This window comes from Haematobia irritans, chromosome 3, assembly GCF_050003625.1.
Source record: "Haematobia irritans isolate KBUSLIRL chromosome 3, ASM5000362v1, whole genome shotgun sequence".
In the NCBI taxonomy this organism is placed as follows: domain Eukaryota; kingdom Metazoa; phylum Arthropoda; class Insecta; order Diptera; family Muscidae; genus Haematobia; species Haematobia irritans.
Window position 1 is genome coordinate 25,054,092 of NC_134399.1, and position 22,758 is coordinate 25,076,849.

Consider the following 22,758-nt stretch of genomic DNA (forward strand, 5'->3'; position numbering starts at 1 on the left):
TTGGTGCACAAATCACTGAGCAAATTAAAAAAAACTAGCGCCGCCACCATCTTTCTGCAAATGGAGGCCGCCACGATAGAAAATTTGTTTGCAATATTATTGTAAATATTTAAGCAATACAAATGAGAAAAACCTTAACAGAATAGTTAATTATGCCCACTATAATAAAATTTCCTTTAATGTATGGATGTTAAAAACTGTTTGACCAAAACCAAAAAAAAAAACTTCTCCGCCGTCAAAAACTAAAACGAGAACGACACGGCGATCGTTTGTTCATGAGTAACATTGAGGAGGGATAGAAAAAAAAAACAAATCAAAACAAAGGTAGAAATCGCATTCTTATTTGTTCTTGATAAATTGCTCTTGTCCTTACATTAGTCACTCCTAACAAAAATCCGGCAGGCATTTTATGGCTTTGAATTACGCATTACATTTAATTTTTTATGTTTATACCGGCAAAATATGTTTTGTTTATAATTTCTATCTGCAAATAATATGGCTTGCAGAAAAAATCAGCTGTCACATTTTTCGATTAAAAGTCCGAAAAAAGAGTTCACACGTGTGACTCAGAACAACTAACTTTGTGTGTGGTGTGTAGAAAGTGTATAGTGTGGTGCACAATGCGGTGTGAGCCAGAACAGACATGGTTATTTAAGTTCTTTAACTTTTGGTATATTTGAATTTTTGCTTTAAAAATTTCTTTGGACCGACGACCGACCTTCTTTATTTACGTAGGACGTACGAAATTCATAATCATGTCTGTTCTGGGTCACACCGCATTGTGCACCACACTATACACTTTCTACACACCACACACAAAGTTAGTTGTTCTGAGTCACACGTGTGAACACTTTTTTCGGACTTTTAATCGAAAAATGTGACAGCTAATTTTTTCTGCAAGCCATATTTTATTTGCAGACAGAAATTATAAACAAAACATATTTTGCCGGTATAAACATAAAAAATTAAAAAAAGTGCATCATTCAAAGCCATAAAATGCCTGCCGGATTTTTGTTAGCAGTGAATAATGTAAGGACAAGAACAATTTATCAAGAAAAAGGAGACAATTGCGTGATGCTTCAAATCTGTTTCGATTTGTTTTTTTCTATCCCTCCTCAATGTTACTCATGAACAAACGATCGCCGTGTCGTTCTCGTTTTTGTTTTTGACGGCGGAGAAGAAATTTTTTCTATTGATAGGTTTGGTTAGGTGGCAGCCCGATGTATCAGGCTCACTTAGTCTATTCAGTCCATTGTGATACCACATTGGTGAACTTCTTTCTTATCACTGAGTGCTGCCCGATTCCATGTTAAGCTCAATGACAAGGGACCTCCTTTTTATAGCCGAGTCCGAACGACGTTCCACATTGCAGATAAGCTTTGAAGCCCTCAGAAATGTCACCAGCATTACTGATGCAGCATTACTGATACTAATCCACCGCTGGTGTTCGGTCGAAGCAGGAATCGAACCCACAACCTTATGTATGCAAGGCGGGCATGCTCCCTTTCATAATGTTTATATTCTTTAAAACGAATTACTAAAGAAAAGTAATCGTGAAAAATATCGATTTTAGCGCCAATAGCTGTTATTTATGTAGGTCGGATGGTATTGCAAATGGACCATATCGGACCTCTTTGGACTTCTGGAGCAAATTCATATAAACCAGATTTCACTTCGGAAACCTCTTTTAGGTGTAAATTTCATCCAACCCGACTGAAATTATTTATTTGAAATAAGTCAATTCGTTGCCTCAGTTTTGTTTTTTTCGAAAATGTTATCGTTATTTATTGCTGAAATTGGTTGAAATGGCGAATAGATGTAGCTGTTAAAGTACAAAATATTTAAATTGCATTTCATTTAATTACCTTGACATAAATAAATAGGTCAGATAGTTAAGCCGAAACCGAATTATTCGGGTTGTAGTTAGCCAATTTTTTGTTACGATCGGATATGTCTCATTTACGGCCGGTTTCATGTAGCTCCGTTAGGCTTTAACTGCCAGTTAACAGAAAGTAAATTGCAAATATTTTCTCTCCGGTTAACTTTAACTGAAAAATTTTCGTCAGTTAAGTTCCTAACTGGCCTATTGCATATAAAGACAAGATGGCAGCTTCGTCTATAATACGGTTTAAAAGTTGGTTAGTTAACGGAACACTAACGGAGCTTTATGAAAATGGGGGTTAGAGTCGCTTTAGATAATTTTTTTGTGATTGATTTTGGTTCCTTTCACCCCTTTTATGTAGAATAAAAAGGGCGTGATGGCTATATTTAATATTCGCAGGATGTCTGAAACCTTTCGTCGTCGAGTTGCAAGGCGATTTTCAAAAATGAATACCATTCACTATCGTTTTCTCTACCAGTACACAAATTAAAAAAATACTAAGTTGTTTTTTTCTGAATAATTTATATGAGTATCTTTATTTAAATAGTTTTCAAAATATTGAATCTATATTTTTAAAGGGCATTCTTGCCATAGCCATATTTTGTAAATACATTGCATAAACTCACATGTTTGTTTATTTAGAAATTCATATCGCATCTAGCCATCTGATATGTACTAATCAAAAATCTCCAAATTTTCAGAAAATCAGAGGTTACTAGAATGATTTCTTTATTTATATAATTTTTATTTTATTCCTTTTTTGAATTTCCGTTATGAAGCTTTGGAAATACGGTTTCAAATGCAATGCATATTTCAAAAATATTTGTGCATTTGAAATTTGCATTGAAAACACACTTAGCTGTTCCCAAATTCAAATTCGTCGGTGGTGTAAACATAGAATTATGAATTCGGAAAATTTTGAATTAGTACACTTCTACATGAATATCTGCGTTACTAAGATCGTTCGAGGTATGTATATATGTTTAAGCATAAAAAATACGCTTTTGTTCTACATCGTAATTTTCTATAGAATATACGATAGCACTGGTTTACTGGTTTTCCCAATTATTTCAAATATTGCAAAATACAAATAAATACTACTTGTTATATAATTGCTAATTTGTTAATTGAAACATATATAAGAGAATTATAAGTCTTATAAGACACATGCACTGCCAATTGAGGGGGATTATAAGGAGAGTGGATTAAGTAAACGCTCTAATAATTTAGCGCTAGCTTCAAAAGGAAAAAGTCAAAATGTATTTTTTTTTTTGGAAATTATCCTTTTTGAGCCAAATCGAGATATCATCTACCAAATAAAAAAGAACTTCAGTAGTTTCCCTGATATGCTTGATGTGAGGTTATTTTATGAGATGTAAACAAGACCACAAAATATATAATCTTTTGCTTTCGTATTGAGGTCCATCTATGAATTTTGATTGTTTTCATGCTTTTGGGAAGGCTCCTTGAGGGGGACAATCACATAAAATGTTAATCATTCAATGAAAAACATCCATAAATGGAAAATGAGATTGATCGGGTTCCAGAAGATCGATTAAGAAACACACCGTTCCTGCCACGCCCTCATACAGACTGTGAGGACGATCTGGTACACGGGCTCTCAATTTGAATTCCGAATTACTTAATAACTCCATGAATTTAATAGCTCTGTACATATACTTGGGGTCATGTGTCAGACGATAGAGCAACAAAAACACATAGCCATTACCAGCTACTCCATGACAGATTCCTGGACCTTTACGAAGGAAACCTTTCTTCCAAACCAGGTCAGCAGCTTTTTTCAAAGACTGTAGATATTTGTCTTCTTTGAATATTAAGTAGGCTTTGGCAAATAAGTATACAGCACCTGGAGCCCCATGACACCAATGAACCAAACGTTTTTCTCTGCCACTTCGGAGATCCTCCAATGCAACCGGAAAATTGCCTTCTTCATCCTGCAACATCAAATAGAAATCAATTGACCTTTTGATGTCTCTCAATTCTGCGGATGGTGCTGAAATAGGATCAGTGTTAAACCATGGGCTATCTAAAAGCATATGTAGTATGGAACACAAGCCATGAGCAGCACCCAAATATTCAGTTCCATGATACTGATACATGAGAGGCAAAGGGGCATTGGTAATCTTTGCATATTCACGTCCACTGGCAATAACCATTTGGCATATGGACACAATATCATCGTCGGTTATTTTCTTCTCTGGCAAAACATCGTTCAGAAAATAACATCCAGATAAGTAGCCAGCCCTGCCTACAAGCACCTCGTCACAGCCATACTTTGTATGCAAATGTTCCTTGCTGGGGGCAATACCGGACTTAAAATTCGTCAAGTCATCCGACAAATCCTGCACCAATTTCAAATCCTGGGAAATTACAGCAGACACAGCGTAAATACCAGCATTGCCACATAAAAATGAATAGCGTTCATCACGTCGTTTCTTATAACGATCTGCATTTGCTTTGGCATTACGTATAAAAGCATGTGCATGCTCCAAGGATGCTGGATATAGATCATGGGTCTGGGCTGACCTTGACATTTTCCAAAACATGTAAGCTATTCCAGCATTACCAACATATAAATCTCCCCGATGATCTTCATCATCACAGCCAGGGCGACAATGCTCTAGTATTGCGTCCACATATGTACATATGAGATTTTTCACATGCTCTTCGTCCAGATCCAAAGGTGTGCTCTGTTTATTTACATAGTCTGGATAAGGATTTTCGAGGTATCTCTTTTCCATATTTAAATCTAAAAGAAGAATAAAAAAGGAAAAATCTAAATTTTGAGTAAATAAAATCAATTTTTTAAAATAATTTAACCGTGTCTGTCTGTCAATTTCCTAACGTGTATGTATCGCCTTTGATTGGCCAAAAATCCCACTACTATCAATGTATATTTCTTGTTTGTCATAATCATTTAACAGACAGAATAGTTTACAGCTTTGGCAGATCTATGTTATATAATTAACAGAGAAACTACAACAATAATTTTTATTTCCAAGAAAAGTGCTAGACTTGTTGAACAGACTGTAAACTAGGCTAACATCGGTCAGACAGAAGCTCGTATAACCTTGAAGTTTTGAATCATAAGGTACTACTGCACTAAAAGTTTAATAGTCTAAGAATGGATAAAGCTTTTAGAGTCTACTTTGTCAGACTGCAGTCCTAATAAGGTCCCATTTCAACAGTATCAACTTTCTAGATGCTCAATAAAAGAAATCGGAAAATTCGGTCAGTATGGCTTCAACAGATAAAAAACACACAGTATAGAAAGCATCAGAACTGTGACAGGATGTTTCGCAGTATACTCCTAGATCGTCCCTGTGAGAAAAATATTTATTACCACTTTTATTGCTGTCTTTATATACACATCCAAACCATTATCTTCTCAAAGGTGTCAGACTGCAGTCCTAATAAGGTCCCATTTCAACAGTATCAACTTTCTAGATGCTCAATAAAAGAAATCGGAAAATTCGGTCAGTATGGCTTCAACAGATAAAAAACACACAGTATAGAAAGCATCAGAACTGTGACAGGATGTTTCGCAGTATACTCCTAGATCGTCCCTGTGAGAAAAATATTTATTACCACTTTTATTGCTGTCTTTATATACACATCCAAACCATTATCTTCTCAAAGGGAAAATTGGAGAGGGTCTCCACCATCTGGTGTCCTATTCTCAGGGTTAGCGAGAAAGTATACATACCATACGAGACTGAACAGAATAATAATTTTTTGGGTATACAACTGATCCTACTTCTTTTGAATTGTTATCAAGATGGATGGACATACGACGTGTCTGCCATTACGAGTTAATAGATGCCCCAGTAACCATAAACATATTGTAGCAGCAACCTGATATAGTGATATAGTACTCCTAACAAAGCATTTTATTCGTTTGTCTCCTGTCTGTGGCTCATTAAAAAATCAAGGGGTGCGGTCAATAATTTCTGAAAAGGATGTTCGTTATTCTTTTTTATCTCCTTACCTGATTTATATGTTGTCGTACAAAAACCTCTATATAGATGAATAAAGTGTTGGCGAACCTATCAAAATATATAGAAGTCAAAAATATTATTCCAAATACACAAACTACGCAATCAAAGGATAAAAGACTATCGTAGTATCCTTCTGGGACGATTATAATTATATTCTCCGGCTAACAAGTTATCGACTACAATTACCGACATGCATAATCGATATTCAAAGATGTTTCGATAAAAACCCCTATCTAAAGCGGACCTTAGACGGTCGGATAAACACTCCGACAGAGGTTCGTCTATTTGTTGTGTGTTCGTTCAAGTTTTGCCCTTACACTGCACGAACAAATGTGATGACAACATGAAAAAATAAAAAGAAGCATAAACAAACAATGAAGTTGTACGAAGATTTATGGGTGAAACCATTTTTTACTGAAAAATGGAAGAAAATAATAAAAAAATCCTGGTATATGTGTCAAAACAATGATTCCTGAAGTAATCCACATTTAATATATTACAAATTACTTGATGAATTTAAAATACTTGTCGCCTGGTTTCCCATTGATTGGAAGTGGAATTTTTCCACGTTTTTGCCACAATACTGGTTTAGATTTATATATTTCTTTAATTTTCAACCAGAATTGGCGAACCATCATTAATTTCATTGCAGAAATGCCTGTTTTTAATGTAAAAATAAATTTGTCTTTGATAATGTTTGTCGAACATCCCCTTACACCCAATGATTTGTACCACCCAACCAGAAAAAATCAAAGTTGTTTTGATTTTATGCCAACACGTCGCCGCGACAGCCGAACACGACCTTATACAATCGGATTTGTCGCCGCAACGTGTTTGTGTCGCAGGGTTTATCCGACCGTATAAGATGCCCTTAACAACTGAATGTGAAGAAGGGGCTTTAGGATACCCAATAAGCACAAACATTAGAAAAGTATTTGAATTCATGGCATTTTATAACATTATGATTAAAGGCATCTTGAGTTTAGAAATGGTAAATCAAACTAATCCCATGGAAATATGTTAGTAGATATAGCAGAAAAAACTACTACAACAACAAAAAGTCTGCTGTTTACTGATTATACTTCATTCACATTACACTTCCAAAATCCACTTTAACTAGATTTCAACTGTCATTTTCCTTATAAAAAATGAATTTCAAATCCACTTTTAGTAGATTTTGAGCCTAGTGTGAATAAGGTATTACATTTGAGAATTTTTAAGAAGTGTAAAGAGCTGGAATAAAGAATACAAAGACTATTTTTATACCCTACACCACACTATGTTTGCAACGCCCAGAAGGAGACGAGATAGACATATGGTGTCTTTGGCAATATTGTTCAGGGCCGACCCCTGAGTCGATCTAACCATGTCCATCTGTCCGTCGACTTCAAATTTGGCAAAAGTTTCTGTTTTGGGTCAGAATAGAACCCTATTGATTTTAGAAATCGATTCAGATTTAAATATAGTATTTACAATTTATTAATTATTTAGTTTCGCATACAACAAGATTTTAAATCTTATAATTACAGCATGTGATTTACAAAGTTAAGTATTGATAATGGCTCGGTTATTAAATGATAACTATAGTTACATAAAATTAAAAAATATTGATCCCGATATTCACTTATGTGGCCCCAGATACTAGATTTTTACTCCGATTTACTTGAAACTTTGTAAAAGGAGTTCAATTAATAGTATAATCTAGTGTCCTAAATTTTATTGAAATCGATTCAGATTTGGATATAGGTCACATATATATCTTTCGCCCGATATGGACTTATATGGACCCAGAAGCCAGAGTTTTACCCTGAGTAAAGTAGTAAAATGTTAAGTCTATAGAATCTGTATAAGTCAAACAAATTTTGTTGAGTCAGATTTAAATGTATGTATATGGGAACAAAATCCTTTATATACATCACCCAGCAAATTTGACGGATTTTATTTGGTATCGAAAATGTGGATCTACAAAGTGGTGCAGGGTATAATATAGTCGGTCCCGCTCGACTTTATGCTATGTTCCCACCGACTCGTTTTCCTCATTCGTTTTTCCAAAACATTTCACCGTTCACACCGGGTTGAGATGTTTTACTTCGACAGTTACCATGGAAACTAGAAATTCACATTTACTCGAAATTCACATATATGCAACCTATGTCCAAATAATTACCGCGAGCGCAAAGGGAAACAATTTTTTATATTATTTTCACATGTCCATGTTCTTAAAAGCCTTTGTTTATTCTTTTTTTTTCTATGAAACTTATTTCAATATTTTGACATATATTTTGAATGGGGTATGTTATTCGGGGTATATTCCAAACTAGGTGGGTTCACATTCTAAAATTGACGTGTTTTGGAGGAAAACTTGTGTTTTGAACTTGTTTTTTAGTATGGCGAAAACGACTCGTTTTGAAGTGCTTATAAAGGGAAAACATTTCAAACCCCAAAACATGCTTGGTGAGAACACCATATTAGACTTTGGAACAAATCTACTTTAGCACAACTTGTTAAAAATAAACAAAATTTTTTTGAGTGTAGGAGAAGGGATTTCAAATCGAAAACGTAAAGTAAAAACATTGGCGGAAAAGCCTTGTTTTCAACATATCGACATCTGAAAATGGGTGTTTTCCTTTATATTTTTCTTAATTCTAACAGCAATTTTTCATGAAATGAATAAAATTACGTTTTTCTCCTATGGACAAGGGCTAACGCGAACCCAAAGAGGATAGGTAGGTTTGAGACTTTCTTCTATGGACAGAGTCCAAAGTGGGCTAACGTGAACCCAGGACCTTTCCGGGTCCATGTTATTCTAAATATATTACTTTTATGATGATTATATGCGATGGATACTAAATCCAATATACGTGGCAATGAAAACGTTAGTGTTTAGAATCGAAAAGTCTACACGCTGGCCAAAAATTGGACCAATCGGACCACTTGTACTAAAGTAGATTTAAGCCTAGACTTTCCTTACTTGTTAATAAAAATCCCCAAGTTCAACAAATTTCGATGATTTTTTTCTGGATACCGAAAATCTCGGTTTTAATCGATTTTTGTGGACTTCTAGCCGACATCCCACAGAAGTATGTACGTATTGGGATAACTACAAGAAGTACGCCAGTCAAACGTTTTAACGACGTCTTGCCGGTTCTAATCCCTTCGGCTTCGGGGTATTGTGAATGAGAAACAGATTTTAAAAACAAAGAAAGTAGAAAGGATTTTCGAGTTCTGTGCACGGTAACTTGTTATTAATTTTTATTAAATATGCCATCAATTTACGCTGGTATTCACTTGCCAAATAAACCTGATGAATTTCTAACGTTGGAACAAATCGATTTTGAGAAAAATGTTCTCCATTTGAAAAACATTATATCGGAAAAATGCAAATTTGAGCCAGGTAAAAAAGACCTACTGCAAAATAGAGCATAAGGATTTGTCTTTTGTAATACATTGCCATTGCATTTTATTCCCAGGTTCGATGGAACTCATTTATGATGGTTTGCCACTGTCTGACGACGAACAATTGAAAGAGACATTAAAGCCGGAAGTTGTGGTTCATTGTTTTCAGAAAACTAAAAAATATATTCCATATGTGCCAAAAGACAATTTAAAAGATAAGGAAACCATAGACACTGCCGTTTCGCTATTCTACACTATAGGCAATATACAAATTAATGTAAGCTGCCGTGTGAATATCTTGCAAAAAGTATTGGCCGAATATCCGGAATTCCGCAGAAACTCTGCATCCTTAGCATTGATAAGGGATTCTGTGCTCTTTAATACATTGCACCAGCCTGAAGTGATCAAAAAAGTTGCCGAGCATTATCCCCTAATTATTGAGGCTGCAAGTTTCATTGTTAGTACAGTTCGCAAAGAGTTGGCCAGAAGTGGTTCATCATCCAAATTTTCCGAACCAGCTACGGACTCGACCAACTCATCGGAGGAAGAAAATTCTGTTGGTAGTAATGAACGGGGCAGCCGAGATGAAGAGACTGGCAGAAGCCAATCGGAAAATGCTCGTATACGAATGATAAGCCGTCAACAATTGCAGGCTGCATTAGCTCAAATTGGTTTCGGATCGGCAAATTCACTCTCTAACATAGCCCAAAGGAATACTGAGACATCGGTGGCAGCTTCCGCTTCGGAACCCACATCAACACCGATATCAAGTTCAGCCAGTGGAGAGCGCATTTCCTCTGATGTATTCCGTAATGAACTACAAAGAGTACTAGATACCCTCGAAAGTCGTACGGCAGGACAAAGTAGCAGTAGCGGCACCGAACAAGATCCCATGGCAATGGATACTCTCGAACAGTCTTCCAATACATCCATGACTGATGATGGCGATATACCTATGGCCTATAGATCTCATGAATATGCAGAGCAATTGAGGACAATGCAACAAATGGGATTTTTAAATCACGAAGAAAATTTGAATTATTTGAACTTGGCTAATGGTAACATAGAACAAGCCGTCAATCTATTAATGGCTGCAATGATGTAAATTTAAAACGAATTTGAAATGATGAAGGTTGACTGAACATATTTTTTAATTCTACAAAGATTCTTTGGAATAATAATAAACCAATGCATATATGTAGCAAATTTTCATTTTCTTAATGTTTATTGTGGCAACAAAGCTATTGGCCCCATTCCATAAAAATCATATATATATTGTTTGTTCAATCAGAAATTAAGAGGAAGAAATTCGAAACTGCGTAGATAAGCAATATATAATAGGGGTATACAAATAGAATTATTCATTGTATTTATTTATGTATAAAGGATTGATACCACCGTAGTGCAATGACGTATCATGCACGCCTTTCTTACTGTTTCGTTTGAACACCAAAGACTTTTTCAGTTGTGATTTGTTTATCTTTATGTACAACTGGTTTCTGAATATTTGATCGCCTTAGGCCATTAATCTTCGAAGACTGCGGTTATACATTTTGGGCATCTAAAATATACATTTTCGAAAATTTTATCTAAATTTTCAAAATTAGCATCATTTTTATGAGAATTTTTAAAAATTGTCATTCGCAATAAAGTGTGGCGCACTAATTCCAAAAAAATTCCAAATTAAATTTAACTAACAATCATTTTGTCAAAATTTCATTGAAAATTATTCCTTGAAATTAACTATGCAGGGCAGTATCCTGTTTTACCTAGAAATTTTTCGTTGCCTATTTTTAGGCGGTGCAAGAATAGGCTTCAAAACGTTTTCGTATGAAAAGAAAAATTGATAAAAAACAATAATATTGAACCATTACATCTTGTAGCCACGATTGCATACGTACTTGTAACAAGATGTGGGATTGAAAATTGCAAAAATATTGGACTTCTAACGGAATTAAAAAGGTGATACTGCTCGGTGAATAGGTGGCACAAAATTAAAAAAAGTAGTGGGACGACCATTGTCTTTGCTCTTAGAACTGTGACTGGGTGTCTCCGCAGCACACCCCTGGATCACCTTTATGTGGAGACAAAGACCATCCCTGTGCGAAGACACAACTACATGTTGTCAAAGCAGTATCTCCTGGTTTGTTATCGCAGTAATCATCCAAACCACCATCTCATGGATGCACAACCACCGCCCAGGAACGTAAGGGTTGATATACATAATCTAGAGCGCGAGATCCAGCGCTACAAAAGAGAACCTCTAGATCAAGCAGCGTACCAGGCAGGTTTGAACAGGATTCATGAGGATACTGTAGCTGAAGCGGTGAGAAGCTACAAGGTTAATCCTGTTCTCGGAGTCCGTCCACCGCCCATAGCACCGGAGGAAAGAGACTTCCCACGGCAGACTAGGGTAGTTTTAGCCCAGTTAAGATCAGGCAAGTGCAGCCGCCTCAATTCCTATTTATCAGTGATTGATAGCAACGTAGCTGACGTATGTCCAATTTGCAACCAAGACTTACCGCCAGGTCACTCTGGACGCACCCCACCTTAGTCGCAGAGTTCCTCGATCTGGCCACAAGCTGAAGTACCAAAGCGTATAACATAAAAATGGATGAAATCACAATAAACTGTTACAACAACAACAAAATGTATGGAATTAAAAAAAAGAGATATAAACGTTATTTGTAATATTTATTAATATGCTGTTTAAAGATTATTAACAAATATCGGAGAAGTATACAACTACATATTATTTTCGAACTAAAATTTCAATCGAAATTCAAAATCATCACAAAGCTCAGACTAAATAATATCTAATTTAGGATTATTTAATACTACAAAAATTTATTTGCGGCGATTGTTGCCACCACCTCCAGCTAAAATCATAGCAATGCGAATGAAAATATTCAAGGCATCCATATAAATAGAAAGTGAACTAAAAAAATGTAAATAGAAAATTAATTATTTTATATTTTTCCCGTTTTAAGCAAAATACTTACGCATTGATTGGATCAAAAGGCTGCATGGCATACTGGGGATGCATCTCTGCCTTACGCACTATACGTTGCGTGTCATAGAGCAAGAAGCCACTGAATAAAATTAAACCTCCGTACAAAGACAACGAAGCCAAACCTAGCAATGATGATTTATTATTTTGGTTCTTTTTCTGGAAATAAATTTCTAATTACCTGCTCCTAAAGCTGTGGTAGGTGGAAGCCAGATACCAGCCAATGAGGAAGCCATAACTAAACCCAAACCAATGGCTAATGGACCGCCCATATAAAGGAATTTATCACTTGGAGCACACACAGCCACTGTTGAGAGACCACCGACAACACCTCCCGTATAAATTGCCGCACGTGTTAATAAAGGACCGCCCAAGAAACATAGGGGTGCAATAACGCCACCCAGAACAGCACAATGCAAGAGCCATGACAATTGCTTTGGACCAACACCTTCTTTATATTGTATGGATTGGGTCATGGCTCCAGTTCCAATAACCAATGCAAATGTACCCAATGTAGACTAAACGTGGTAATAGTAACATGACATACAAACTTAGCTGAACATGAAGAGATTATCTCCACTTACCATCCATCCATTACGGGTTGTTAATTCCAACAAACGGGGTGAGCGAAAAACTGCAGCAGCGGATAATGCAGTAATGGTGCAAGCAGCTCCAAAATATCCATAGGTGGTGTGTAAGCGATCTCTTACATACTGGGGCCATAAGCTGGAAATAAATAATAATGAAATTTCTCAGTTTCTTCAGGTAAAATTCTAACGAAGATCTTAGTCCCCATATCCAATAAAGAAATTCAGTTTTCTATAACATTGATTCTTAAATACGTTCGCAATTTAATTCAGAATTTTTATCATTAAAAAAAAACTTTTCAAATTCCCCATCGATATCTCACAGAAAGCGAGTACACAACAAAGACTCACAATACTGTGGGATCTAAGTATAGTTGGACTTGACAATGCTTTGAATTGAAACAAATGAATGTCTGAGATCTAGACCTGCATTAAAACAAACCTCAATTCCCTCATTTTCGACAACATAGTATTTATTGTACATATAGTTATACTATGTTGACGAAAATGAGGGCTTAAATCTACTTTAGTACAAGTGGTCCGATTGGTCCAATTTTTGGCCAGCGTGTAGACTTTTCGATTCTAAACACAAATTGTATCCGTCGCACATAATCTTCCTAAAAGTAATATATTTAGAATAACATGGACCCGGAGAGGTCCTGGGGCCAAAGGCCAGCAACCTATACAATTTGGGTTCGCATTAGCCTACTGTGGACCCTGTCCATAGGAGAAAGTCTCAAACCCCGGTCGAAGGCCTGCCACCTACACCCCAATTTTCAAGGGTCGATATCTCGAAAACTACGCTCTTCCGACAAAATTTTTACTTAATATTTTAGCTTTAAAATTCCTTCTTCCACACTCAAAAAAAATGGATTTGTTTTTAACCACTTTTGCTATAGTAGATTTGTTCCAAATGAGTTAAGAAAATTGATAAATTATGGAGATATTATTTCCTACTTACAGCGAATTATGTTGAATACTGGCATCATTACTCAATCCTAAACCATAGTAACACAATGCTCCCAAACCAACTCCAGCAGCGCCGGCTGCTGCTCCTTTTCCTAATGAGTAGGCTAAAAAACAACATTTAAATGTGAAAAAAAGAGTGAAAATATTTGTTCAATTCTCATATTACCATTGGCAGATGGTGGGGCCATTAATCTTTCCTTCAAGGTGGGACCACGACGGACTTCCCCACGAACTGTGGGAGGTGCTTCTCGGGGTCCTCTTGCATAATTACGCAAAAGCACATTATTATTGTTAGCTGGTTTGATTAATCGTGGTGCCAAGAATGCTTGTTTTGCAGAACTTGAAAATGAGTTCGTCAACAGACCCTTGGCCGGCAATGCTGATGCAAGACGCAAAATCATTGTGAAATTCTGTAAAAAATCTGAACTATTTTAGGATGAGCAATATAAGGTAAATATTCTAATAAATTAGAGACAGATGGCCAGAATATACTAATTATAGTTTTTATAACTCAACAACTTACGGTTTTTTATTTTTAATTTTCTTTTACAACTAGAAATTTCTGTCCTCTTCGTTCGAATGGTTCTGTCAATATCAAACGTAACATATGGCCGAATGACAAAAAAAAACAAAGAAGTTATTAACCTAAATTGGAGCGTGGAAGCGCGACGTTTGCGTTAGACGCCAAAATAGATATCCAACCATGGTTGCCACTCCACCCAAAAAATAATCTACCACAATTTTAAGAAAATTTTACCAAAAAACTACCAAAAAAATCTTATTTTGAACCGCTTGAACAAATTTTCGTGGATATAATGAAAAAAATGTTTCTTAGAACAATTTTGTAAAAATTTATTTATGTAAAAAATTTTGTTAAAATTTTATTTCTATAGAAAATTTTTTCAAAATTTTATTTCTATAGAAAATTTTGCAAAATTTTATTTCCAAAGAAAATTTTCTTAAAATTTTATTTCTATAGAACATTTTTTCAAAATTGTATTTCTATAGAAAATTTTGTCAAAATTTTATTTCTATAGAAAATTTTGTCAAAATTTTATTTCTATAGAAAATTTTGTCAAAATTATATTTCTATAGAAAATTTTGTCAAAATTTTATTTAGATAGAAAATTTTGTAAAATTTTATTTGTATACAAAATTTAGTTAAAATTTTATTTGTATGAAGAATTTTTAAAAATTTTATTTCTATAGAAAATTTTTTCATATTTTCATTTTTATAGAAAATTTTGTCATAATTTTATTTCTATAGAAAATTTTGACAAAATTTTATTTCTATAGAAAATGTTGTTAAAATTTTATTTCTACAGAAAATTTTGACAAAATTTTATTTCTATAGAAAATGTTGTCAAAATTTTATTTCTATAGAAAATTTTGACAGAATTTTATTTCTATAGAAAATGTTGTCAAAATTTTATTTCTATAGAAAATTTTGACAAAATTTTATTTCTATAGAAAATTTTGACAGAATTTTATTTCTATAGAAAATTTTGTCAAGATTTTATTTCTTTAGAAAATTTTTTCAAAATTTTATGTATATAGAAAAATTTTTCAAAATTTTATTTCAATAGAAAATTTTGCCAAAATTTTATTTCCAAAGAAAATTTTCTCAAAATTTTATTTCTATAGAAAATTTTTTCATCATTGTATTTCTATAGAAAATTTTGTCAAAATTTTATTTCTTTAGAAGTTTTGGCCAAAATTTTATTTCTATAGAAAATTTTGTCAAAATTTTATTTAGATAGAAATTTTTGTTGAAATTTTATTTGTATATAAAATTTAGTTAAAATTTTATTTGTATGTAGAATTTTTAAAAATGTTATTTCTATAGAATTTTTTTTATATTTTTATTTCTATAGAAAATTTTGACAAAATTTTATTTCTATAGAAAATGTCAAAATTTTATTTCTATAGAAAACTTTTGACAGAATTTTATTTCTATCGAAAATTTTGTCAAAATTTTATTCTATAGAAAATTTTGACAAAATTTTATTTAGATAGAAAATTTTGTCAAAATTTTATTTCTATATAAAATTGTGTCAAAATTTTATTTCTATAGAAAATTTTGTCAAAATTATATTTCTATAGAAAATTTTGTCAAAATTTTATTTGTAAAAAAAAAATTTTGTCAAAATTTTATTTGTAAAAAAAAATTAGTTAAAATTTTGTTTGTATGTAGAATTTTTAAAAATTGTATTTCTAAAGAAATTGTTTTTATATCTTTATAGAAAATTTTGTCAAAATTTTATTTCTATAGAAAATTTTGACAAAATTTTATTTCCATAGAAAATGAAGCAAAATTTTATTTCTATAGAAAATTTTGTCAAAATTATATTTCTATAGAAAATTTTGGCAAAATTTTATTTAGATAGAAAATTTTGTAAAATTTTATTTGTATACAAAATTTAGTTAAAATTTTATTTGTATGAAGAATTTTTAAAAATTTTATTTCTATAGAAAATTTTTTCATATTTTCATTTTTATAGAAAATTTTGTCATAATTTTATTTTTATAGAAAATTTTGACAAAATTTTATTTCTATAGAAAATGTTGTTAAAATTTTATTTCTACAGAAAATTTTGACAAAATTTTATTTCTATAGAAAATGTTGTCAAAATTTTATTTCTATAGAAAATTTTGACAGAATTTTATTTCTATAGAAAATGTCAAAATTTTATTTCTATAGAAAATTTTGACAAAATTTTATTTCTATAGAAAATTTTGACAGAATTTTATTTCTATAGAAAATTTTGTCAAGATTTTATGTATATAGAAAAATTTTTCAAAATTTTATGTATATAGAAAAATTTTTCAAAATTTTATTTCAATAGAAAATTTTGCCAAAATTTTATTTCCAAAGAAAATTTAGCCAAAATTTTATTTCCAAAGAAAATTTTCTATTTCTATAGAAAATTTTGTCAAAATTTTATTTCTTTAGAAAATTTTGTCAAAATTTTATTTCTATAGAAAATTTTGTCAAAATTTCATTTCTATAGAAAATTTTGTCAAAGTTATATTTTTATAGAAAATTTTATCAAAATTTTATTTAGATAGAAATTTTTGTTAAAATTTTATTTGTATATAAAATTTAGTTAAAATTTTATTTGTACGTAGAATTTTATTTCTATAGATTTTTTTTTTTATTTTTATTTTTATAGAAAATTTTGTCATAATTTTATTTCTATAGAAAATTTTTACAAAACTTTATTTCTATAGAAAATGTTGTCAAAATTTTATTTCTATAGAAAACTTTTGACAGAATTTTATTTCTATAGAAAATTTTGTCAAAATTTTATTCTATAGAAAATTTTGACAAAAATTTATTTAGATAGAAAATTTTGTAAAAATTTTATTTCTATAGAAAATTGTGTCAAAATTTTATTTCTATAGAAAATTTTGTCAAAATTATATTTCTATAGAAAATTTTGTCAAAATTTTATTTGTAAAAAAATTTTGTCAAAATTTTATTTGTAAAAAAAAAAAATTAGTTAAAATTTTGTTTGTATGTAGAATTTTTAAAAATTGTATTTCTATAGAAAATTTTTTCTTTATAGAAAATTTTGTCAAAATTTTATTTCTATAGAAAATTTTGACAAAATTTTATTTCTATAGAAAATGTTGTCAAAATTTTATTTCTTTGGAAAATTTCGCCAAAATTTTATTTCTATAGAAAATTTTGTCAAAATTTTATTTCTATAGAAAATTTTGTCAAAATTTTAATTCTAGCATTTTCAAATTCAAAATGCTAATCTAATATAACTTTTTTGAACTTAAATCTTAAATAACAATAATTTTATATAAATTTTTTTGAAAATCTTTCTTTGAAATCTGATATTCAGAAGATTAACCCATATATACAATTATGGGCCGATATGGATCAATTTTTGCATGGTTCATAGAAGGCATATATTAACAATAACATTCAAACCTCATCGAATGTAATTTGCCTCTAAGAATTCATTACGCAAACTTTCGTCATGATTTCAACATACGGATGGATGGACATCGCTACATCGACTCAGAATTTCACCACGACCCAGAATATATATTTTTTATGGAGCCTGAGACCAATATTTCGATGTGTGTGGGAGTAACAAAGTTAGTCTACTCCCATCCTATGGTGGAGCGCACAAAAATAGCAGACAATGTGACAATATGGAATAATAAGATATATTTTTATTTTACCATACGATATTATAAATTATATTTATTTTGTTCTTTTTGAATACTGCTAATTCCAATTGGAGTACCATGGTACTTCTTGTGCGCCCTAAGTCCCGCATCTTGGGCAAAACCTTTTCCACAAATATTGCATACATAGTTTTTACCTTCATGTATACGTTTATGATGATTAAGATATTTTCGACTCGTAAAACCTTTGCCACATACCGTACATATGATATCGCGAACATTTAAATGGGCTTTAACGTGATCATTCATTCTTGTCAAATGATTAAAACCTTTCTTGCAAATATGGCAGAAATACTTAAATCTTTCCTCATGGCGCCGTATATGGTTATCATAACTAATGGCCGTACGAAAACCTTCACCACAAATCGAGCAAAGATATGGCTGAGCTCCGGTATGTGAACGCATATGTAAATCAAGTTCAGCATTGAAGGGATATCCTTTCCCACATATTGTACAAAAGAATTTGAAGACACCCAAATGACGTTTCGCATGAATGGTATAGTTTCCAATTCGATTGAAGCCCATACCACATTCTATACACTTGAATGGTGGAGTTCCGTCATGAGTTGATCGATGTATTTGAAAGTCGTTATATGTATCGATGATTTCATTGCAAGTATTGCAAGCAAAAGGACCTTGATATATATCCAGGAAGTCACATTTATTGTAGTACGAGCATGACGGCTGAAAACTTTCTTTATTTTTCTCACACTCCAATTTGCGCTGTTTATCCTTGGAAAACGATTTGTGTATGTGATTTAAGTGCCTTTCTAATGCAAAGATGTCCATTGTGAGATTCAGTTTTGTTTTAATTTCTTCCAACATTAATTGCATAGTTTCATGGCGTTTATCTCTTACAGTGAAAGCTAAATGATTGGCCTCCCAGAGACTATTGTAACCTTTGTAAACATCCACTAGGTCATTAATTTCTTTATCACTTAAAGGTTTCTGTAAAGACGAAATAGTCACATTCAATTTGACATGGAAAAAGTTAGAACACTCGAAGTATAAATGAAGAACTCACCACTTTCTGATGATATCTTTTCTGAAAGAGTAAAAAAATACTTATTTTAAGCCGTCTCCATCAGTTATGCTATTTCCTTACTCACTCGTTTAGTTTTTAGTTTATTTTCTATGGAAGCCTTAAGAAATTCCATATTCTCATAATACCAAATTTTAGGTATATAAGTCTTGCCATTTTCCTCATTATATATTCTCTTCTCCGCCTCCTTTTCATATTCTTTGGATATTTGCATAACTTTCTTTTTAACCATATCTAGTGTCAATTCGATTTTTAATACATCATTTAATTTATCGGTTATATTTTGGAATAATTCATCTCTTTGTTTTTGGCCATTGCATTTTTCCGCATGAGATACATCCCATAGACGAGGCATATTTTTATAGGCATCTATTAATGCTGTAATTAATTCTTTAGAATCTTGTAGTTTTGAATTTTTTGTTCTAAAAGTTTTCATAGGACGTTCCCCATCACCTTTGTCATTCGGTTTGTAATCACAATCGCTTGCTGAAGATTCTTCGTCAGCGCTGAAATCGGAGCAATCATCAACCTGTATTTGAAAAGTATCGAATAAAAAGGTGCAAGATTTATATTCCATATTTTACTTACATTGAAATTATCATCTGAATATGTTTGCATTTCAATGTCATCGCTAGTTTCATTAGTTTCACTGGATAAGTTGTCTTTCGTCCGTGAGGAGCGTTTATCTGCTTGTTTTGCTTCAGTAGGAGAAATTGCTGCCTCCTCGGTGGTTTCTGTAGTTGTTTCCAAAGGGTCTTGATATGACGGAGGACAATCTCTCTGAAATTTGGAAAATTCACAATTTTACATATATTTTATCTAAGACTATTTTCCATACGGACCTTCACCATTTCATCGGATACATTCTCCAGTTCCTCTTCATTATCCTCCAACTTAACATCAACCATACAATCCTCCACTTTTACACCACATAATGGTAAGGGGCACGGTTCCGATTCTGCTTTATTTTCATCATATTCCTGAATATTTGTTTGTTCCAGCTGCGATTCGTGCTCCTTTTCCAAATGCAAAGTAAATTTCTTCATTTGTATGTAAATTGTATCGCAAAACCAACAATTGAAGGAGTATACATTTTTTGCATTCTTTTTCACTGTTATCATAATTTCTCCACATTTTTTATTAATATTTTCGCTAGTTACTTCACTAGATGGAGGCATTTTTCAACAAATCAACTTAAACTTTTCGCAAAATAAAATGTTTATATTTATTCCTGGAGTATGTTTAGCTCATACCTTTCGAGAGAAACTTCAACGTTGAATACGTTAAGTTTATGACATCTGTTATTAACAGTATTGCCATGTTTTTTCAATATTGAGTCTGTTTGTGCTCATATCCGAAACGAAAGCTTTCACCCAAGGCATATTAATTAAAGGTTAATATGCCTTGGCTTTCACCCTACTAGCGTTTCAATTTTATCCCCATAGCTACTATCAAGGTGTATGCGCTTTACAGACTATCAGTTATTCCGGACGACAGTGCTCGTGTCGAACATATCCCATATGTTGTGCAGTTAAGTCCGAAGGCATAATCGATACTGCTGCATGTTTATGGGATCGATAACACATTTACCGATTATTTAGTCATCGCCGACAAGTCGCATCGATCCGACACACTGTAAGATTCCTTACAAACACCGCATTAAACAATTTAAAATGTTTAAATTTGTTATGATGGTCGGGCCACATAGAATTTTGTTTTGTATACATTTTTATCAAAATAAAATTATGACAAAATTTTCTATAGAAATAAATTTTTTACAAAATTTTCTATAAAAATACAATTATGACAAAATTTTCTATAGAAATAAAATTTTGCAGAATTTTTTATAGAAATAAAATTATAAAAAAAATCTCTGTAGAAATAAAATTTTGGCAACATTTTTTATAGAAATCAAATTTTGACAAAATTTTCTATAGAAATAACATTATAAAAAAATCTCTATAGAAATAAAATTATGAGCAAATCCTCTATAGAAATAAAATTATGAGCAAATCCTCTATAGAAATAAAATTATGACTAAATTTTCTATAGAAAAGAGTTTTTGTCAACCTTTTTTCGGAAGGTTCAAGTGTGGTTTAAGGTAGAATTACATACCATACGTTCAATGCGTCCGATGATTGAAGAGTTGAAATTTCTCTTTGAAATCAAAAGCTCGAATATTCTGCCGCAAACAGAAAAAATCAACCCTTCCATCATCGCACGGATTGACGCATGGTGTATAATTCAAACTTTATTGTTGGGTTTAATGAACTGCCTGAATTTATTCTGATAATTGGTTGATAGTTTTGCTGCAAGTAGAGGATGCTGATGAGGAATGTGGTAATTCTGAAACGTGCGTCCATCCAACCATCTTGCAGTCTACAGGGCTTTGCCCAAATAAATTTGACAAACATTCTTTTCCTCTGTTGGTTAAGCTACACTTGTAGTTTAGTCAATGTATGGTTTTAAGCTGGAATCAAAAAAACAACAACAATGAAATAAAATTTTGGCAAAATTTTTTATAGAAATAAAATTTTGACAAAATTTTTCATAGAAATAAAATTTTGTAAAAAATCTCTATAAAAAAATTATAAAAAAACTCTCTATAGAAATAAAATTATGAAAAAAAAATCTCTATAAATTTGGCAAAAATTTCTATAGAAATAAATTTTTGACAAAATTTTCCATAGAAATAAAATTTTGAAAATAAATTTGTTTAGAAATAAAATTTTGGCAAAATTTTTTATAGAATTAAAATTTTGAAAACATTTTCTATAGAAATAAAATTGTTGAAAATGTTTCGATGGAAATAAAATTTTGAGAAAATTTTCTACAGAAATAAAAATTTGAAAACATTTTCTATAGAAATAAAATTTTGACAAAATTTTCCATAGAAATAAAATTTTAAAAAAATTCTCTATAAGAATAAAATTATGAAAAAATTCTCTATAAAAATAAAATTATGAAAAAACACTCTATAAAATAAAATTATGAAAAAATTATCTATAGAAATAAAATCCCTGCCAGCATTTCAAAGTTCCATTTCATCTTCATCGCTACCACAGACTCGTAAATGTCACTACAACCATCCTACTGTGATGGGGGGCAGCGTATCATAAAGTACAAAATGTACTTCATACATGTATATTGCCATCACTACTTTTACAAAAGCCATTTTATTTTTTGTGAAACGCCAAGCGCAACCAGCTTGTTATATTTTATTTAAATAAAAACGAAAATAAAGTTCTGAAAACAGATTTTACGCTTAAAATTGTGAAAGGTGTGGTGAACAATTTTTGATTTTCCAAATGGAATAAAGTGATTGTTTTTCAAATATTTTACAGACACGTTGCCTCCATCGGAAAAAAACACTGGCTGATAGACGCTGCAACATGTAACTCGCTACTTGTAACTCTACATCATCATTAATGCAAAAAATTATGTTAAATGTGATGTGATAGTGGTATAAATGTTATATTTTTAAGAATTTGTAAATGATTAATCAAATTAATAAATATCTAAACAAACGTGTTTTACTCGACCACAATGATTCTTTTACCACTATCTTAAAATGTGCTTTTTCTGATTGTTTGGAGGGTCTCTTATTGGCGTCGTGTTAAATTGATCTATAAAGGCACCTAATAATT

At 31.9% G+C, this 22,758-nt stretch overlaps 4 protein-coding genes and 1 long non-coding RNA gene across 7 annotated transcripts; 2 read left to right on the top strand and 3 right to left on the bottom strand.

Annotated features, from left to right (window-relative positions):
- Window positions 1-2,384: 2,384 nt before the first annotated feature.
- LOC142229265 (lanC-like protein 3 homolog) lies at window positions 2,385-6,106 on the bottom strand. The gene is made up of 3 exons (XM_075299797.1): window positions 6,088-6,106; window positions 5,892-5,949; window positions 2,385-4,652 (listed from the first exon to the last, which is right to left on the bottom strand). The coding sequence occupies exons 1-3, from the start codon at window positions 6,091-6,093 to the stop codon at window positions 3,382-3,384; spliced, it is 1,335 nt and encodes a 444-aa protein (XP_075155912.1). The 5' UTR covers window positions 6,094-6,106; the 3' UTR covers window positions 2,385-3,381.
- A 2,950-nt stretch (window positions 6,107-9,056) lies between these two features.
- On the top strand, window positions 9,057-10,503 carry LOC142228369 (uncharacterized). The gene is made up of 2 exons (XM_075298779.1): window positions 9,057-9,295; window positions 9,372-10,503. Exons 1-2 carry the CDS (start codon window positions 9,163-9,165, stop codon window positions 10,400-10,402), a joined length of 1,164 nt encoding a protein of 387 aa, XP_075154894.1. The 5' UTR covers window positions 9,057-9,162; the 3' UTR covers window positions 10,403-10,503.
- Window positions 10,504-11,972: 1,469 nt separating this feature from the next.
- On the bottom strand, window positions 11,973-14,532 carry LOC142228370 (growth hormone-inducible transmembrane protein). 3 transcript variants are annotated; one of them, XM_075298780.1, is made up of 7 exons: window positions 14,387-14,532; window positions 14,030-14,273; window positions 13,856-13,967; window positions 12,892-13,033; window positions 12,489-12,825; window positions 12,300-12,432; window positions 11,973-12,235 (listed from the first exon to the last, which is right to left on the bottom strand). In XM_075298780.1, the coding sequence occupies exons 2-7, from the start codon at window positions 14,262-14,264 to the stop codon at window positions 12,145-12,147; spliced, it is 1,050 nt and encodes a 349-aa protein (XP_075154895.1). In that variant the 5' UTR covers window positions 14,265-14,273; window positions 14,387-14,532; the 3' UTR covers window positions 11,973-12,144. The 3 variants fall into 3 exon arrangements, with proteins under 3 accessions (XP_075154895.1, XP_075154897.1, XP_075154896.1); XM_075298782.1 differs by having other exon boundaries at window positions 14,030-14,284; window positions 14,387-14,495; XM_075298781.1 differs by having other exon boundaries at window positions 14,030-14,289; window positions 14,387-14,478.
- Window positions 14,533-18,034: 3,502 nt separating this feature from the next.
- Window positions 18,035-20,366, bottom strand: LOC142230117 (uncharacterized). Its single transcript, XM_075300752.1, has 5 exons — window positions 19,954-20,366; window positions 19,700-19,891; window positions 19,179-19,640; window positions 19,094-19,114; window positions 18,035-19,017 (listed from the first exon to the last, which is right to left on the bottom strand). The coding sequence occupies exons 1-5, from the start codon at window positions 20,287-20,289 to the stop codon at window positions 18,073-18,075; spliced, it is 1,956 nt and encodes a 651-aa protein (XP_075156867.1). The 5' UTR covers window positions 20,290-20,366; the 3' UTR covers window positions 18,035-18,072.
- A 1,775-nt stretch (window positions 20,367-22,141) lies between these two features.
- On the top strand, window positions 22,142-22,658 carry LOC142227987 (uncharacterized). The gene is made up of 2 exons (XR_012720029.1): window positions 22,142-22,391; window positions 22,456-22,658. It is a non-coding gene; the product is annotated as an uncharacterized LOC142227987 (long non-coding RNA).
- The last annotated feature ends 100 nt before the right edge of the window (window positions 22,659-22,758 follow it).